The sequence below is a fragment of the Desmodus rotundus genome, chromosome 12, assembly GCF_022682495.2.
Source record: "Desmodus rotundus isolate HL8 chromosome 12, HLdesRot8A.1, whole genome shotgun sequence".
Classification (NCBI taxonomy): Eukaryota; Metazoa; Chordata; class Mammalia; order Chiroptera; family Phyllostomidae; genus Desmodus; species Desmodus rotundus.
In genome coordinates, this window is record NC_071398.1 from 27,714,673 (window position 1) to 27,731,064 (window position 16,392).

A 16,392-nucleotide genomic window follows, 5' to 3' on the forward strand; every position below is an offset into this window, starting at 1 on the left:
CACATATTCACCTGAGTCCCTGTTTTCAGTTCTCTTGGTCACATGCCTGCAGAGTGAAGGTACCTTCCCGCTGGGGGCTCAGACTCTGCCCCCAGGGCAGGAGTCTCTTCAGCCAGCTTCCCCTGCCCCCACCCCCGGCCCGGCCCCATCCCTCCCCCGGAGCCACACAGACTTTCAGCTACTCGGCCGGCTCCCCGCACACGGACAGCCCTGTGCCTCTCGGAGCCCACGGGTTCCCGAGAAAGGGTGGGAACGCTGGCTAGTCTGGACCCACGCCGGCAGGGGAATGGGTTCTTCAGTATTTTCGTTGTTGCTGACCTGGATTTTTTCACTGTGGTAAAATATATGTAACATTTACTGCCTTAACCATGTTTAAATGTACAGTCCAGCAGCGTTAAGTACGTTCACATTGCTCTGTAACCATCACCACCACGTGCATCCAGAACTTTTTCGTTGTCCCTAACTGAAACTCTGTCCCCATTAAATATTAACTCGCCCCTCCTCCCCTGGCAGCCACCATCCTCCTCTCTGTCTCTGTGAATTTGTTGGTTCTAAGTACCTCATTCAAGTAGAATCACAGTCCTTGTCCTTTTTGTGACCAGCTTGTTTCACTCAAATACTCTCCTTGTGTAGCGTGTGTCCGAATCTCCTTTTCACAGCTGAATAGTATTCCAGTGTATGAAGAGACCACCTTTTAGAACAATTTATCTGTTGATAGACCTTTTTAAAAAAGTTAAAATATAGAGAAATTATTTGAGATTAGTGTCGAATGCCAATCAAGGGGGATTTAAAAAAATAGAATTCACAATTTTCCTTCCTGCAGTTATGGCATTTATTAAAAACCCATGGATGCAAGTCTCCACGCACCCTTGTGGGCCCCTTGTGGGTTCCTTGACCGCTCAGAGACAGTCCTCAGCAAGACAAGGAGAGATACCATCTCCACCGGGGCTGGGGCCACCACACCTTCTGGGTCCCTCTGGTTCTTTAGGTTGCCAGTTCTTTGTGGAATATTTACTGAATGCACAGAGGGTAGAGTGGGTTGACTAATCTGGTCTGGGAAGAGACAGACTAGTCCATCTGTCTCAAAAATGGAGTTTCTTACCCTCAGTACGACTGACAATTTTGTTCTAGACCACTCCTTGTGGGGGGCTGTCCTGTGCACTGTAGGGGGCCAGGAGCATGTCCGCCTCTCCCCACCAGATGCCAGTAGCACCCTCACCCCCCAGTTATGGTAACCAAACACGTCTCCAGGTGTTATAAAGTTCCTGGGGGCAAACTGGCTCCCGGCTGAGAATCCCTGCTTTAGACTATGGTGCGGTAGCCAGGAAAGTGCGCATGGGATTCCTTCAGGGCCACTGGAAGGGCCCATTTCTGGGGGGGACACAGGACTTCTCCAATGGACAGCACTGTGTCTCACGGGCCTATGAAGTGGGCTTCTAGCTAGGCTGCCCCAAACAAGACCAGGATTCTGTAAAGGAGGGCGTAGGGGGTAGACATGAGGTGGGGTCTGCTGAAGCCATAGGGAGGGCTGTTGGGTTTTCTCCCGAGAGCAACTGGAATCTCTCCAGGTGTTTCAAGCATGGTGTGTGTCTGTGTGTATATGAGAGAGAGAGAGAGAGAGAGAGAGAGAGCTGGGCATGGGGGAGAGGACTGGGTTTACATTTTTCAGGGGCACTTGGGACGCTGCACAAAGAGTGAATCAGGTGTGGTCAAGGCTGGAAAGAAATGGCAAGACCAAGACCAGCCACGGGGCAGGTCCTAAACCCCCAGGCCCCCTCTGTCTGTGGTGTGAGCAAGAACCGAGCATTTTATCTGGTGTGGCGGAACCAGTTCTTGGGAACAAAGGAAACATTCTGTGTCACGTTGTGAGACGTGGTTTTCCTAAAGGTAAATCTTGTGTAGTGACCACACGGTGACTCAAGGAAAGCTCGCGATGATAGAGGAGCCGGTGAAAGACCCGAGGAGTCAGGCTGCGTTTCCTGGTCAGAGGCGTGAGTGAGGAGCACGCCCGGAATGGATGTGGGTGGCGGGGCTTCTCTAAGCCAGTCAGGCATTCGGGAGATCCCCTGTGTGCGCGCGTGTGTGTGCGTATGTGTGTGCGCATGTGTGTGGGTAGGTGTGGGAATGTGCTCTGGCAAGAAGAGGAATTTGCCACCCGTGTTCTAGCTGAAAGAAGAGGGAAGAGATTAGCCAATGCCTTTCTCCCCTTCCTCCTTCCAAGAGCCCAGTAACCTGGTAGAAAAGGAAAAGATGATTATCATGTCCTGGGTATAGGAATACTCAGAATAATTTGGCAAAAACACTTCAAGTTTTCATGATTCTGAGGTCTCCTCTGTGTTATACCCTCCCGTGCCCTCCAGGTATTTCGTAGGGCTTCTTCCCAAGCCTGTCAGACACCCAGAGCTCAGCTGGGTTCCTCCCTTTTCTTGGGTTATTCCAAACAACTCACAGAACAGGCTGTAATACCATCTGTCACCATCAGGGGGCACTCTCATAAAATGCAGCATGCTTGATTGAGGATCCCAGAAATTCAAGGTTCAGGGTCCTAAATATGTAAATTGCTGCCCTGCTCTGTCAGCTTCGTAAGTTCCAATTCTGTTAAATAAGTTTGCTTTGAAAACAGATGCATCAGTATTAGCCAACAACTGGAAACAACCCAAATGTCCAGCATCGCTATTTGTCTGCTGGGTGTATGTCCCAAAACTCCCAGTGAATGCTTGAAACCTCGAATACTACTGAGTCCTATACATACTACATTTTTCTCTGTACATACATACCTTTTCACTTAAAGGCTGCACTCTATGATTTTTTTTGGCATATCTGACTACCCTTGTGCTTTAGCGCCAGTGTTAAGTAAACCCAGGTTGCTGGAGCACGGGCACTGTGATCGCCGAGGCAGCGAGAGTGACTGGCGCGTGGGGGGCGTGTGCAGCGCGCCAACACTGGACAAAGGGGCAGTTCTCGGCCTAGGAGGGGAGCAGTGGGCCGGCATGAGATTTCGACACATGACTCAGGACAGCGAGCGATTTAAAACTCATACAACGTTTATTTCTGGACTTTTGTATTTAATATTTTTGGACCGTGGTTGACTGCGGGCAACTGCAACCACGGATACACCAAACCAGGGGAGAGGGGGCGCTGCTGCTCTGCCTATTCAACGGGATACAGTGCGACCATGAAAATTAGCAAACCATTGCCGCACGCCCCATTCTGCATGACTCGCAGCAACAACGCTGAATGAAAGAAACCAGATGTGAAACAGTGTGCGTTACGTGTGACCACTTATAAGAAGTTCAACCCCTGGCCAAACTAACCTATGACAGAGATCGTGACCGCCATCCCCTTTCCGGTGGTTAGCGGCATGCAGGAGCTTCCAGGGCCGGCAATGTCTGTGTCCTTGTTTTGGAGGCTCGTTAAGTGGATCCGTTTGAGACAATTTGATCTGTACATTTAAGCTATGTGTATTTCCCGTGTGCACGTTATACTTTAAAAAGACGCGTCAGTACCAAATCTCAACTTGCTTAACAGCCATCCTGTTTTTTTCACAGTTTGATGAACAATGTGAGTTGAAAGCCATCGAAAAGGAGAAGACGGTGGTAGCTCTGCCACCCAAGGAGGCCAGCAAATGCCAGAGAGAAGATTTGGCTGAAGCATTTCACGTAAGAATTGAATTTGCATTTGATGGGGGTTGTGAGGAAGTTTTTAGATGACGAAGAAAAAAATCACAAAGTCCTGAACACTACTTTAGAATTCTGTGCTATAATACATTTTCATTGTCGTTTAAACAATATATAATTCTATGGAAGTTGAACCATTCTGATTTCCCATGTGGAATATTACCAACCTTGGTGTCAACAGCACTAACTCTCACCAGGCCCTTACCAGAGAACAGGCAGCCCCCAAACACTGGATTATGTGTTTCTCTTGATCAGAGACATAGTATAGAGAAGCCGTAACCGTAACCCACGCAGTTACACAGTAGCACGGCTGGAGGTGAATCCAAAGCTCAACCCCTCAGCCACCTCCTATTCACGCCCTTCAACGTTTATCATCCACAGAGCTGCCAATCACAGAAACCAAATTCTCACAAGTTTCTCAAGGGAATTTGAACTCCTAGCCAGTCAAAATAAAACAAAATTATTAAAAAATACCCAAAATGGGAAAACACCTCCACTCCATGAAGCTTTCCTCTGAGGCTACAAGATGTTGCATATTTTATGTTTTTAATTTTCCTTACCTAGGGGACTGAGCAAACATAATGTTGTGTTTGTGTGTTCACTCATAACTGACCACACTTGGGGAAAGCAAATGAAAATTTACTCAGAAAAGGGCATGTGCCTCAATTTCAAGGAAGTTGGATGTCGGTGTCCATGCCCGTCTTTCTTAGAGAAGAATTCAGAAGTCTGTTTAAATTCAAATCCTGCTAGTTAGTATGTGAAGAGGGGAAGGAAATATTTTTTCCTTGCCTAGACATTTTACCCTACCGAGAAAATGAGCTTGAGTTTCTTTCTTTCTTGAAAGGAATCTGGAAATCCATTCAGCTTCCCAGTCACCTCTACCACCTGGTAGGCCTGTCTCGTCAACTTCTCAAAAACAAGGACACCTTCGCAGCAAAGTTTCCATTCATAACTACTGGCTCGAATGAGCTATTTTAACGGCATGTTGTGTAAAGAGCTTGAAATCGTGTCTGGTGGCACAATGCGTGCATGATATAATAATTTCAGCGAGTATTGTTTCTAGGGACAGGCTTTTTCTCTGTTGTTCTTTAAATTTTATTTTTAACTGTGGTAAAATGCACAGCACAAAATGTACCGTCATAGGCATTAGCAAGTGTACAGTTCAGTAGTGATGAGTCCATCCGTGTTGCTGCTGCACGACCGTCTCCAGAACTCTCTCCATCTTGCAAAACTACACCCACTGAGCAGCAAGTCCCATTTCCACCTCCTCCCGGCCCCTGGCACCGGCCCCTCCACCTCTATGAATCTGACTACTCCAGACACTTCAGATAAGTGGAGTCATGCATTATTTGTCTTTTCGTGATTGGCTCGTTCACTCATGGATGAACCCCTGCTTCCACCTTTTGGCTATTGAGAATGATGCCGTGAGTGATGTCTGCAAATCTCTCTTCAAGACCGACTTCCTGCCCCTCCGGTACACCTACACCCACACCTGGAAGTGGGTTGCTGGGTCGTGTCATCATGCTGTTTCATTATGTTCAGGAAACTCCATACTGTTTTTTCTACAGTGGCTATATGCCCAAGGCCTGTTTTTTTTTTTTTTTTTTTCAAGAAGAACATGTGTTTCTGCATTTTCGTGGGACAAGGTGCACTTGTTGAAATTTAGGCCTGGGGTGGTTTCTCCTGCTGTAATTGTAGGGTAAGAGGGAGGTCTAACTGAAAAAGAATGGGACTGTGCCTTTTCTTTCTCTCTCTGCTCCTGTTTGCTTTATACAAGCCCCCTCTTCCTTGTGGACAGCTCATTTTCCTTGTCCATCATGCAAGTGGCTGGCCTCCAGAGTGGGGATTCTGTGACTTGGGCTCCTTGACATTTACTGGCCCGCTGGTGAGCTTGTGCTTGACTGTCTCCCTCCAGGTGGACTTAGAGAATGGGCTGTCCGAGTTCTCGGTGACACAGCGCAGGCTGGTCCACGGCTGGAATGAGTTTGTCGCTGACAACACTGAACCCATGTGGAAGAAATACCTGGATCAGGTAGGACCTGAGGCATCATTCTTTGCAGGTGTAACTGGGGAGAGTGGGGCAGCCTTTCATTCTGTAAATATCGACTGAGGGTGTCCTTGAACCTGTCCCGGGGCGTGGGGCAGCTGTCCTACAAGGATAAAGATGACTCCCCCCATTCAGGCTGCCCTTAGCCAGCAGGAGGGATGGCCAGGAGTACATCACTAACTCCCCAGGCAGCTGTGGTCGGGAATAGTAGTTGTTACGTTAGTAGAGAGTTTTGTACCTGCTAGGCACCATGCTAACTAAGTAAGTGAATAAATATTAACTTCCTCTTCCTCCTAATCCCCATTTTGAGGTGAGATGGGTGAATACAAGGAAACTGAAATATTTCCCCAGGCATGTGGGTTGCCAGATTTAGCAAATAGAGACACAGAACATCCTGTTAAATGGGAATTTCAGACAGATAAAAAAAATAATCTTTTAGTATAAGTAGGTTCCAAATGTTGTGTGGGACCTACTGAGACCACAAAAAAAGTTTCTTGTTTATTTGAAATTCAAATCTAACTGGGGGGCCTGTTGTTTATCCAGCAACTGGAGCCCAAAGTCACACAGCAGTAAGTGGTGATGCTGAGCAGTGAAGCCAGGCCCCCAGCTGCAGGGCCCTCGCCCTTCGGAGCCTGCCTGCTGTTGGTGCAGGCAGGGCGCTGAATGGAGGGCACACACATCAAATGCCTGGAAACCACTGGGAAGAGGAAAGAAAAATTTGAAATATACGTGTCTGTAAGTTCCAGTCTAGAAGTTATCACATCACCCACCAATACCAGTTCAGAAAGCCCCAGGTGGGAGGCAGATACCTGAAGGCATTCAGATTGCCTTGGTTCCCCACCCCCACCTTCTGTACCCCTCCTCCAATGCCTGCTCCTGGCTCTCCAGTCTCTTGTGGCCCCTGCCCCCCACCCCACACCCCATCCAGGCTTCATGAAGCTGCCTTCTATTGGCTCCGAATTTAAAGCTTTCTTGACTGGTTGGTTCAGGGACCAATCACAGTGCTCCTTGGAGTATCCTCAGCCTCCACTCTCCTCTAGGCCCCACCCTGCTCATTGGTTGGTTCTCAGTGCACTGGGGATGTCATCCATTGATGCATGTTGGCAGCAAATCTCCTGGGTGTGAGGTGGCTCTGGCTAGCCCAGAAGCCTCCTGGAACCCCAGTGTTGGAAGGAGGCAGGGGAGGTTCCTGGAAGTGGAGCCCAGGGAAGGAGGCTGACATACTGGCTGTGGGGGACAGTTTCCTCCTCCAGCTGGGCTTCCTCAGGTCTGCCCTGCCCACCCCTTCCACTAGGACCCACTCCCCCAGCTCCCCAGCCATCCTCCCTCCTGCCTCTGCCCGGTCAACACCTCACACCAAAGGTTCTCCTCCAGCTTCTAGCCAGGGCCTTTCCAAATGAAATCTCTTCCCCATCCAGGAGTGGGGAATGTGTTTATTCCCTCTGTGGGAATCCGTGCAGGATCACCGCCCACCCCCTTGATGAGTACACAAAGTCTATCTGCACTCACTTATTAATTCGTCACTTCTGCTGAGCACCTGCTATGTGCAAGGCATCGTGCTTCTCCTGTCTGTCTCCTCCAGTGACGGGGAACTCACCACTTCACAAGGCAGGCCTACTTCTTCAGCTCAGAAGACTCACCATTAGGAATTCAACCTTAGCATGACCAAGACGTGTTGCCCTGGAATCGTGAGGCAAAGGCCTATTCATGTCAGGCTGTCAGGGTTCAAATCCCACTTTGCAGCTTTGTGATTTTGAGCAAGTTATTGAACTGCCTTGAGCCCCAATTTGCCCTGTGTAAAACGTGGGACGAATAAACAGTGTTCTGAATTTCACAGAAGAAGAAAGCTTAGCACACGATAAGTTGCTTACTGCAGGTTGCCCCGCGCCCGCCCGGATTGGAGTGTAGCAGTGGGCGCACGGGCCTGGGAGTCAGTCTGGCCCACAGGAATCCTTGGGATGTTCAGTTGCTTTCAGAGCCTCAGGTTGCTCACTTACCAAACAGGAATAGTAACAAGTACCTGTGCCCAATATATGTTTCTTGTTTTTATTATTACTGTTTCTCCAGTGTATCACCAGGTTTTCAACAACCCCCTTGCTGCCTGTCCCCCTGTAGCTGTGGGCTCAGAAGGGGGCCCACGAGCCAGGAAGAGTCCGATTGTCCCTGGCCAGAGCGGCACTGTGGCATGTGGTGTGCTCTCCCCATTGGTACCGTCTCCTGTTTGCTGTGTGGCCCCCAGGAAGCCAATGTCAGTGAAAAGCCTATGGGGCACTTCAGGCGGAGGAGGACCATTGAACGGTGGTGGTCTTTCTCCCCCAGCCCTTGGGTTGCTGCTTGTTGGCTTGGAAGCCTGGCCGTGAGGAACTGCCCCGCACACTCTGCTGCACCCTAAGAAGCCCGGGCTGCTCTGTGCAAGAACAGACAAGAACCCACCCCTCCCGCTTTCATTTTTCAGTTTAAGAACCCCCTGATCCTGCTGCTTCTGGCCTCTGCCGTGGTGAGCATCCTCACGAAGAAGTATGAGGACGCTGTCAGTATCGCTGTGGTGAGTGCGCCGCACCGGGAGCAGCACCCGGCCGCCCAGTGGCTTACTGGGTGTTTGCTTATTTATTTTGCAAGGAAAAAAAGAGTTTGGCTATAGAGAAAAAAGTGGAACATGCAGCAGAAAGAAAGAAAAGCAAATCCACATCCTTCTCTGCCCCCATATTGAGGTGTCCTGGTTCCTCTGGCCATCGCTTGCTGGTGGATACCCAGGTGCCTCCTATTCTTTGCTGTTGGGAACACTGCTGCAATGAATTCCTCTCCCATGTCCCAAGATGGGATTGCTCAATCCTGGCTGTGAATGTGGTACAAAGAATAATTGTTTGGTTCTGGCTGGTGTGGCTCAGTAGATTGAGCGCCAGCCTGGGAACCAAAGGGTCGCCTGTTTGGTTCCCAGTCAGGGCGCATGCCTGGGTTGTGGGCCAGGTCCCTGGTGGCGGGTGCGCAAGAGGCAACCACACATTGATGTTTAAAAAAATAATAAAACCAAAAACAAACAAAAAAGAGTAATTGTTTATAGTCCATTACAGAGAGAGAACCATTGAGCACCTTGTTAAAAAAACATTGTTTTTAAGCCCTGACCAGTGTGGCTTAGTGGGTTGGGCATCATCCCACAAAGCAAAAGGTCCCTGGTTTGATTCCTGGTCAGGGCACGAGCCTGGGTTGCAGGTCTCTGGATGGAGGTGTGAGAGAGGCAACAGATTGGTGTTTTGCACACTGATGTTTCTCTCCCTCTCTTTCTCCCTCCCTTCCCCTCTCTCTAAAAGTAAATACATAAAATCTTAAAAAAAAAATTTTTTAACTTAAGTGGAAAAAATCTCATAATAAAAAAATCAGCCATTTTAAAGTGAACGATTCAGGGACATTTAGGACATTCACAGTGTTGTGCGGCCACCGCCTCTGTTTGGTTCTGAAACACTTTGCCCAGAAGGAAACCCCGGGCCTATGGAACAGGTGCTCCCCATTTCCCCTCCTTGGCCCCTGGCAACCACCAGTCTCTTTCTGTCTCTGTGGGTTTGCCAATTCTGGATATTTTATATAAATAGAATCACACCTTTTATGCGTGGCTTCTATGTGACCTTTTATGCGTGGCTTCTACCGAACGCTTCTTGATGGATATCATTCCATCTTCCTCCTATCTGTCAAGCACACTTTTAAAATACAAAAACCAACTCATTCCGCACTGTGAAATTTGCTGCCTCTTGAAAAGGCTGAACTTAGATCCACGTCTTCCGATGTGGAAGGACGTTTGCAATATGTCGAGTGAAAAGGCAGTTTATAAAAAGAATGTCTGTACCATAGGATCCTATGTTAGAAGTGTGTCTAGGCAGAAACATCTAGAGGGGTACCCCAAAATGTGAACCTCTGGTGGAGGGACTTGGGGTGATTTTTCTGCCTTTTTTTTTGGCTTATCCCTTTTCTAAGTTTCTGCACAGTACACTTGTTTTGCAAGAGAAAAGGATATTTATTTGGAAAGTCGAGGACCTCCCCTCACCTCCCACAGACTCAGCCGCTGGCTGAGCAGCTTGGTGGTGACGCCCCCCCCTCCCCTCCTTTGCTCCCTAGGCCGTGCTGATTGTGGTCACTGTCGCCTTCATCCAGGTGTGTATTTATTTTCTGAGGTCTGGGTTGGGGCGACCCGGGTGTGACAGGAGCTCTGTGGAATTACCCTCTTTGAACAGTGTGTTTGATGTGCTTCCTGCCAGGAGTACAGGTCGGAGAAATCTCTGGAAGAGCTGACCAAGCTGGTTCCTCCCGAATGTAACTGGTAAGTCAGAGGCCACCCCCTCCTGGGACTTCTTGGTTCATCAGAGGAGCCAGTGGGCTGGCGGTGAGTTTGGCAAAATCTGTGTCCCTTGTAGTGTGATAAAGGAGAACCATGTTGTACTGGGGCTCTGGCCTGGTTTCTGTCCTGCCAGTGGGTTGCTCGCGTCCTTGGGCATGTCGTTCCATCTCTCTGGGCCTCTATTCTGTCATTAGCATCTAACCAGGGTGCCTAGCCTGGGGGCCACAGAGGATGGAAATGGCTCTGGGAAGAGCGTGGCCCATGAAACCTGTCATACACTGTACAAAACGGTGTGTATTTTTCCAGCAGAGAGCGTTCGGAAGGTTCCCTGGGTTCCCAAAGGGCGGGCTCAGAAGAGGCCGAGACGCAGGGCTTTCACAAGCCGAGGCATCAGGACATTGGCTGAAGGGCGGGACCACATGAGCGTGAACTCCAGGCATTTGCTCGGCAGCCCACCAGCCTCTTTCCTGCCCGGGCATTTCCACTTCGCAGCTTGTTATCACACAGCCCTCACCAAAGATGTGTAAGAAGGAAAAAGAAAAGACAAAAAATATCTGCCAGTACCTCATGGGCATTTCGGCTTAGCACAGTACTGTGCTGTAGAGCTTTCTGGAATGTTCTGTAATCTGCACTGTCCAGCACAGCATCACTAGTCACATACGATTACTGAGGATTTCAAATGTAGCCAGGGCAACTGAGGAATTGAGTCCTTCATTTTATTGAATTTTAATTTAAAATAGCTACAAGGGCCTCTGGCTAATATGGCTCAGTGGTTGAGTGCTGGCCTGCAAACCAAGGGGTTGCCGGTTCGATTCCCAGGCAAGGCACATGCCTGGGTTTCAGGCCAGGTCCCTAGTGGGGGGCACGTGAGAGGCAACCACACACTGATGTTTCTTTCCCTCTTCCTCCCTTCCCTCATCTAAAATATAAACAAATAAAATCTTTAAAAAAATAAAATAGCCACAAGGGGCTGGCAGCTACCCTGTGGCACAGCCCAGGCTCCGAGCGTCTGCAAGGACTGCCGCGCTCGGTGCGAGGAGCCAGCAGACAGGGAAGGGGGCGTGACGTATGCCTGGCTTTTTCTTGGTTTAGTTTGTAGTATATCATCAATCCATGCACTTCTTCTTCTTGTAAAAACGAAATGATTTCAGAGAAGGCCATAATTTTCTTACCCATCCCTACTGGGATGGTTGAGGCCATTTCTAGGTCATGTGCCCTTCCCAATTATGCATTGCTGCTCAAAAGTGTCACATGATCTGAAGTATTTTGGAAGGACTTAAACACACAGTAACTATTTCCTGAAGGACAATTCTTGGGAAAGAACCTTAGCATATATTTGGGTATATATGGTAGCATTGAGCCGCAGGGCTGGCAGATAGAAAGCTCTAGTGATACAGGGTCCTGCCTCTCAAGGAATCAGTGTGTGTGTGTGTGTGTGTGTGTGTGTAACATAAGCAGAAAATAAGGAATAACAAAATAGAGACAAAAAGAGGATAATGTGGAGGCACAAGAGAGGGTCCTTGGGGGCAGTAAAAATGCCTGGGCTTAATAACTGGAGGAGCGAGGCCACCCAAAATCCAGGTGTGTGATGTGAGACATGTGAGCAAGGGGAAGCATAAATGATTGATGTGGTTTGATGATTCAGTCTTAGGTTTAAATATCAAGTCTTGACCTTTTGGGTGAATAGATACATTACTGATGCCCTCAGAAGTCTTACTTCTAAAAGACATTCTATTTTCACAGACAGCAGCGGCAGGCAGCCTGCTAGTTGAAAGAGCATGGCAGATACACAGACGCTCTCTCTGAGTCTACAAGGGCCGATTCACAGATCAGGAGAAACCCTGCCATGCAGACCTTTCCTACATCGGCTTCGTCCTTTGTATGGCCATTAAGTATTAATTGAGCCCTACTGTGTGCTGGAAGACATAATGCTGTGGTTATATCTGTTAACAAAACTTTGGAATGCGGCAGGTACATTCAAGCCAAAAAGACCCCCCCAAAACCCAAAGCCACACAAAAATCAAAACAAACAAAACAGAAAAAACCCACAGAGATGCAATAGTGACTGGTGGAGGGGTGGAGATAATTTTAAATTGCTGATCTGACATATAAGGAAAGGCTGACATTTAAGTCAAGGTGTGAGAAAAAGAAGGAACCAGCCATGGGAAGAGCGAGGGAAGAGCAGACGTGTATCTGATGGGTGGTGCTCTTGGCTTCAAGGAACGGAAAACCCAGCTGCGCGAGGAAATCGTGTTGTCTCGTGGCCAGGGATCTGAGGTGTGGTGGCAGTGGGGTTAATTAATTCAAGATGGCACCCAGGACCTTAATCTGCCATTGTCAGCTTGTTGACTATGTTCTCTCGCTCCCCTATGGTCCCAAGTTGGCTACCACAGCTCCAGGCATCACAGCCAGACATGAAAGTTCAAACAGAAAGAAGAGGCTCTGTGTGTGTGTGTTTGTATTTACAGAGGGAGGAAACCTTTTTCATGAGCCCCATCAAATGTCCAGTCATGTCTCATTTAGCCAATGTTACAGAACATGCCTGAGCCTAAGCCAATCATGAACAGGGGGTGGGATCACTCCAATGACCTCAACCAGTTAGGACCCATCCCTAGAGTTGTGCAGGAGAGGGTAGGTACTTGAACAAGAATGAATTCTGTGATCCAGGAGAAGGGAAATGTCCACTCCAGCATTCAAGGTCACCAAAAATCCTTGAGACTAGAGAGAGCTGGGTGTGTTCAAGGACTGGCTGGTGTGATGAGGGAGCAGCAGGAGGTAAGGAAGAGGCAGGTCCAGGTCGAGAGGGCCTTAACAAGGCTTTTGGGTTTCATTGGAAGGCCATCAGAGGGCTTGAAACAAGAGGGAGTTCAGATCTGATTTTTGTGCTTGAAGAGCTCTCTGTCTGCTGTGTGCAGGATGAATTGAAGGAGGCCAGAGGGAGGCAGGAGTCCAGCGGGGAGGCCACTGCAGCGTCTGGGAGAAGGGTGGTGTGTGATGGGACTCCAGCTGGAAGCTGTGCACAGAAGCACGCCTGATGGCTAGAGGCGGGTGGCCATGAGGAGTGGCCATGGCCCTGTGGGAGGGTGGTGCTGGGCTGCTCCCGGCTCTGACGAGGCTCTGCACACCCGAGTGCTGTCTCCTCTGCGTGTATAATCTACTGGCTCCACTAAGGAAGCTTTAGGACCGCTGACTGAGACCTGCAGAAGCTTCTGGAGGCCACATGGCCCAGCCTTGTTTCCAGGCAGGGTCAACAGTGAAAGCCCCACTTTTCTGGTGAGGATCAGGGCCTCCCAGAAGCCACACATTTCCCCCCAAAATTTTTTAGGGTACACGAATTTAAAAAATAACACTACCACAAAAGCACAAAGGTGCACCCATACCTGAAAGAGAAAGTGTGTTTCTATAATCTTTGCTCAAATTTATCAAAGTGCATAAAAACAGGATGCCAACATGGGTGATTTTGCTCTTTACCATCCCTAATGCAGCGTAAGAGAAGGGAAGCGGCAGCATCTGCTTGCGCGAGACCTGGTTCCCGGAGACATCGTGTCTCTCTCGATCGGAGACCGGATCCCTGCGGACATTCGTCTCACCGAGGTGAGGGGCCCCGAGACCTCCATCGGTGGGATATGCAGGCACTCAGCGTATCGGAGGCAGGCCTTCTCTCTCACACACACACACTCCTGCACACGCGCGCACACGCGCACACACGCCCACACACACATATGCAACAAACAAGTCAGGGAGGCAGCAAACAAGCTAATTTCAGACACAAACCTCTTGAAATTGCATTTCACAAATTAATTCTTCTCATGCTAAGTATAAGCCTAACCGATTTTGGTCGTGTGACTTGGTAGTTTGCCGCAGACTGAACCAGGGTGGGGTTGAGGAATGGGGCAAGAGTTCCCTCTACAAACAGCTGCACTGGGGTCAGAAAGAATTGGTATCAGATTGCTTAGGGAGGAGAAGGGAACCAGAACCAGTGAAGGCATAAAAAAGTATCACAAGCTTTTACAGTTGCTTTGGGGACATGGGGTGTGGGGCGAGCTGCGTCCCCGACCTTTGTGGGTGCCAGGGAACCACAGCCTCACAGAACAAGCCCTGAGGCTCTCTGAGGTAGTCCTGGATTCTCAAGAAAAGGTTAATCAAGTTCAGAGCGATAATCTGTTGTATGATTCCTTCCCAGAATGCTTAAGAATTGTTCAAAGCTTTCAGTGATAAAGGATTAGGCACAGGTTATCTGCCCGGTTTATCTATTTTGTCAGGAATTGTAGGATGAATAGCATGCTGTTGGAAGGGTGGCCTGGAGGCTGGGAGGAGGGAGAAAGGTGAAGAAGCAGGAGCCAACCCCTGGTGCCCTGTGTTTACAACATCCTGGCCACTCTTTGAAGCTGAGACAGGGGCCAAATGGCCCCTCAGGCTTTCCCAGCCCTCTGCCCCAACTTTCAGACCAGGGAGAGGGGGCATTCTCTCTCAGGCGCATGCTGGTGCCCCTTCCTGCATGGGAATGGATTCCTCACCTTCTGCTTCCCCACCCCTGCCCACCCCCAGGCCAGCATTCAGCGTGTAGGTCTGGGACTCTTGGGTCCCATTAGAGAAACTATGGTCCCCAGGGAAGGCTGGGAAAGCCAGTCTGACATGGTCCACTTCTCCACGAGAGAGAGGACTCTGCCTCCCAACATGGGGACTCCGGGGTTTCTGGGTCCATCCTGATGCTGGGCAGCCCAGCTGAGAAGGGAAATACCGGCCACAGGTGCTATGGAGAGGCCGTGCTCCTAAGTGGTTAGTGACCTGGGGCTGGGCGTTAGCCTGGGTTTGAAACTGACACCTATTCACAAGCTGTAATACCTGCAACAAGGTACTTAACTTCTCTGTGCCTCAGTTTCCTCACCTATGTGCTATAAAATGAGTGGGGGGGGGTGGTGTTAATGGCCAAAAGGTGGATGTAAGGATGAAATGACTTCATAGATGCAAGGTGTTCGGAATGGTGCCTGGCACAGGTGGTGATGGGCACATGCTGGAAGTCAGAGGGCCCCAGGTTTCAAATCTGCACCCAGCACAGCCCAGTGCGTGATTTTGAGGGAAGGAGCAGCCTCTCTGAGCCTCGGATCTCTCATCTGTCAGAGCGGTAAGTGCATTCCCACCCTGCAGGGCTGCGGTGAAGATGGAACAGGCCGAGACCCGCAGGACACTTGGCACGGTGCCTGGCCCGGGGTAGCAGTCCCCAAGTGCTGGCCTCTCGTTTTGTTGTGTGTTGTTGCCGGTCTCTACAACAGTTCTTTGAAACAAGTTTTTAAACCCCACATAACTTCTTTACAACCTAACTGGTTCTCTTCCTGCCCTCTTATATAATTAAATTATACCTAGTTGTTGATACCACAAGGGTTTAATCCAAGCTACCAGCTGCAAACACTACAGATTTCCTTTTTGGTATTTTGCAACTCCACTGAACAATCCATAGCTTTGTTTATTCACAGTGGAATGTTTTTATCAGCTCTTAAGCCTTGAGATCCAGAGAGCTTACATACATTTTGAAGCCACTTAGGGCCAGGAAACAGCAGGTTCAAGAAAGTTCTTAAAATGGAAAACCCAGACGCTAGCCCCTTTGGCCTAGTGTGCGGGGTTCACAGGACATTGTTTCTCCTCCCACAGTTAGAGCCAAGGCTGAGGCTTCTGTGAAGGGCTGGCGGCGGCCAGCAGAGCAGGCCACTGCTCTTTCTTTTGACCTACCATTTCTGAATGAAAAGGGAGTGGGATGGAATCTGTCAGGACTCCAAGTGATGCTTTGTCTCCGACGCAGGAGCTCCTGCCAGGGCGAGCAGACGGGAAGAGCCTTTGTCTGCACCTGAGCAGGAAGTGACAGGAGCTCCCAAGCCCTCAGCCCCGAGCTCCTGATCCCTGCATTCCTGCTGGGCGACCTCCTTGGTGGCCACTGGTATTGTGTGAGCCTCCACAAATATTTCTTTAGCACTTCTATGTGCCAGGAACTGTGCTGAGTGCTGAGGAGACAGTGGAGAAGGTAGACCTGATCCCTGTGCTCATGGGCTTCCAGTCCTGCCTGGCAGACAAACCACGTCTGCTCCTGACAGGTAACTATTCGATGACTGCTGGGGGAACTTGGGGGGAAAGTATGACAAATTCTGGAGTTCCTGAGCAGGACAGACTTGCCTGGCCTGATACAGTCACAGAGGACTTCCTGGAGGCAGTGGCTTTCAAGCTGACCTAGAATGGACACAAATCAGCTATTTTAGGCAGAGGAGACCCAAGCGGCATGCCTAACTCTGACCTAGAAGCCAGACACATTGCTGCTTTCAACTGCCGGTGGTGCATCTCCATGCGGGGGG

The 16,392-nt window shown here is 49.5% G+C and overlaps 1 protein-coding gene across 2 annotated transcripts in view; it reads left to right on the forward strand.

The window, feature by feature from the left end:
- ATP2C2 (ATPase secretory pathway Ca2+ transporting 2) overlaps positions 1 to 16,392 on the forward strand; it is a 61,474-nt gene that overhangs the window by 13,150 nt on the left and 31,932 nt on the right. The window contains exons 2-7 of one of the 2 annotated variants that reach the window (XM_053914490.2): positions 3,549 to 3,659; positions 5,593 to 5,709; positions 8,180 to 8,269; positions 9,832 to 9,867; positions 9,972 to 10,033; positions 13,537 to 13,645. In XM_053914490.2, coding sequence (XP_053770465.1) covers positions 3,549 to 3,659; positions 5,593 to 5,709; positions 8,180 to 8,269; positions 9,832 to 9,867; positions 9,972 to 10,033; positions 13,537 to 13,645 — 525 coding nt within the window. The remainder of the gene's footprint in view (positions 1 to 3,548; positions 3,660 to 5,592; positions 5,710 to 8,179; positions 8,270 to 9,831; positions 9,868 to 9,971; positions 10,034 to 13,536; positions 13,646 to 16,392) is intronic. The other variant, XM_053914492.2, reaches the window with a different exon arrangement.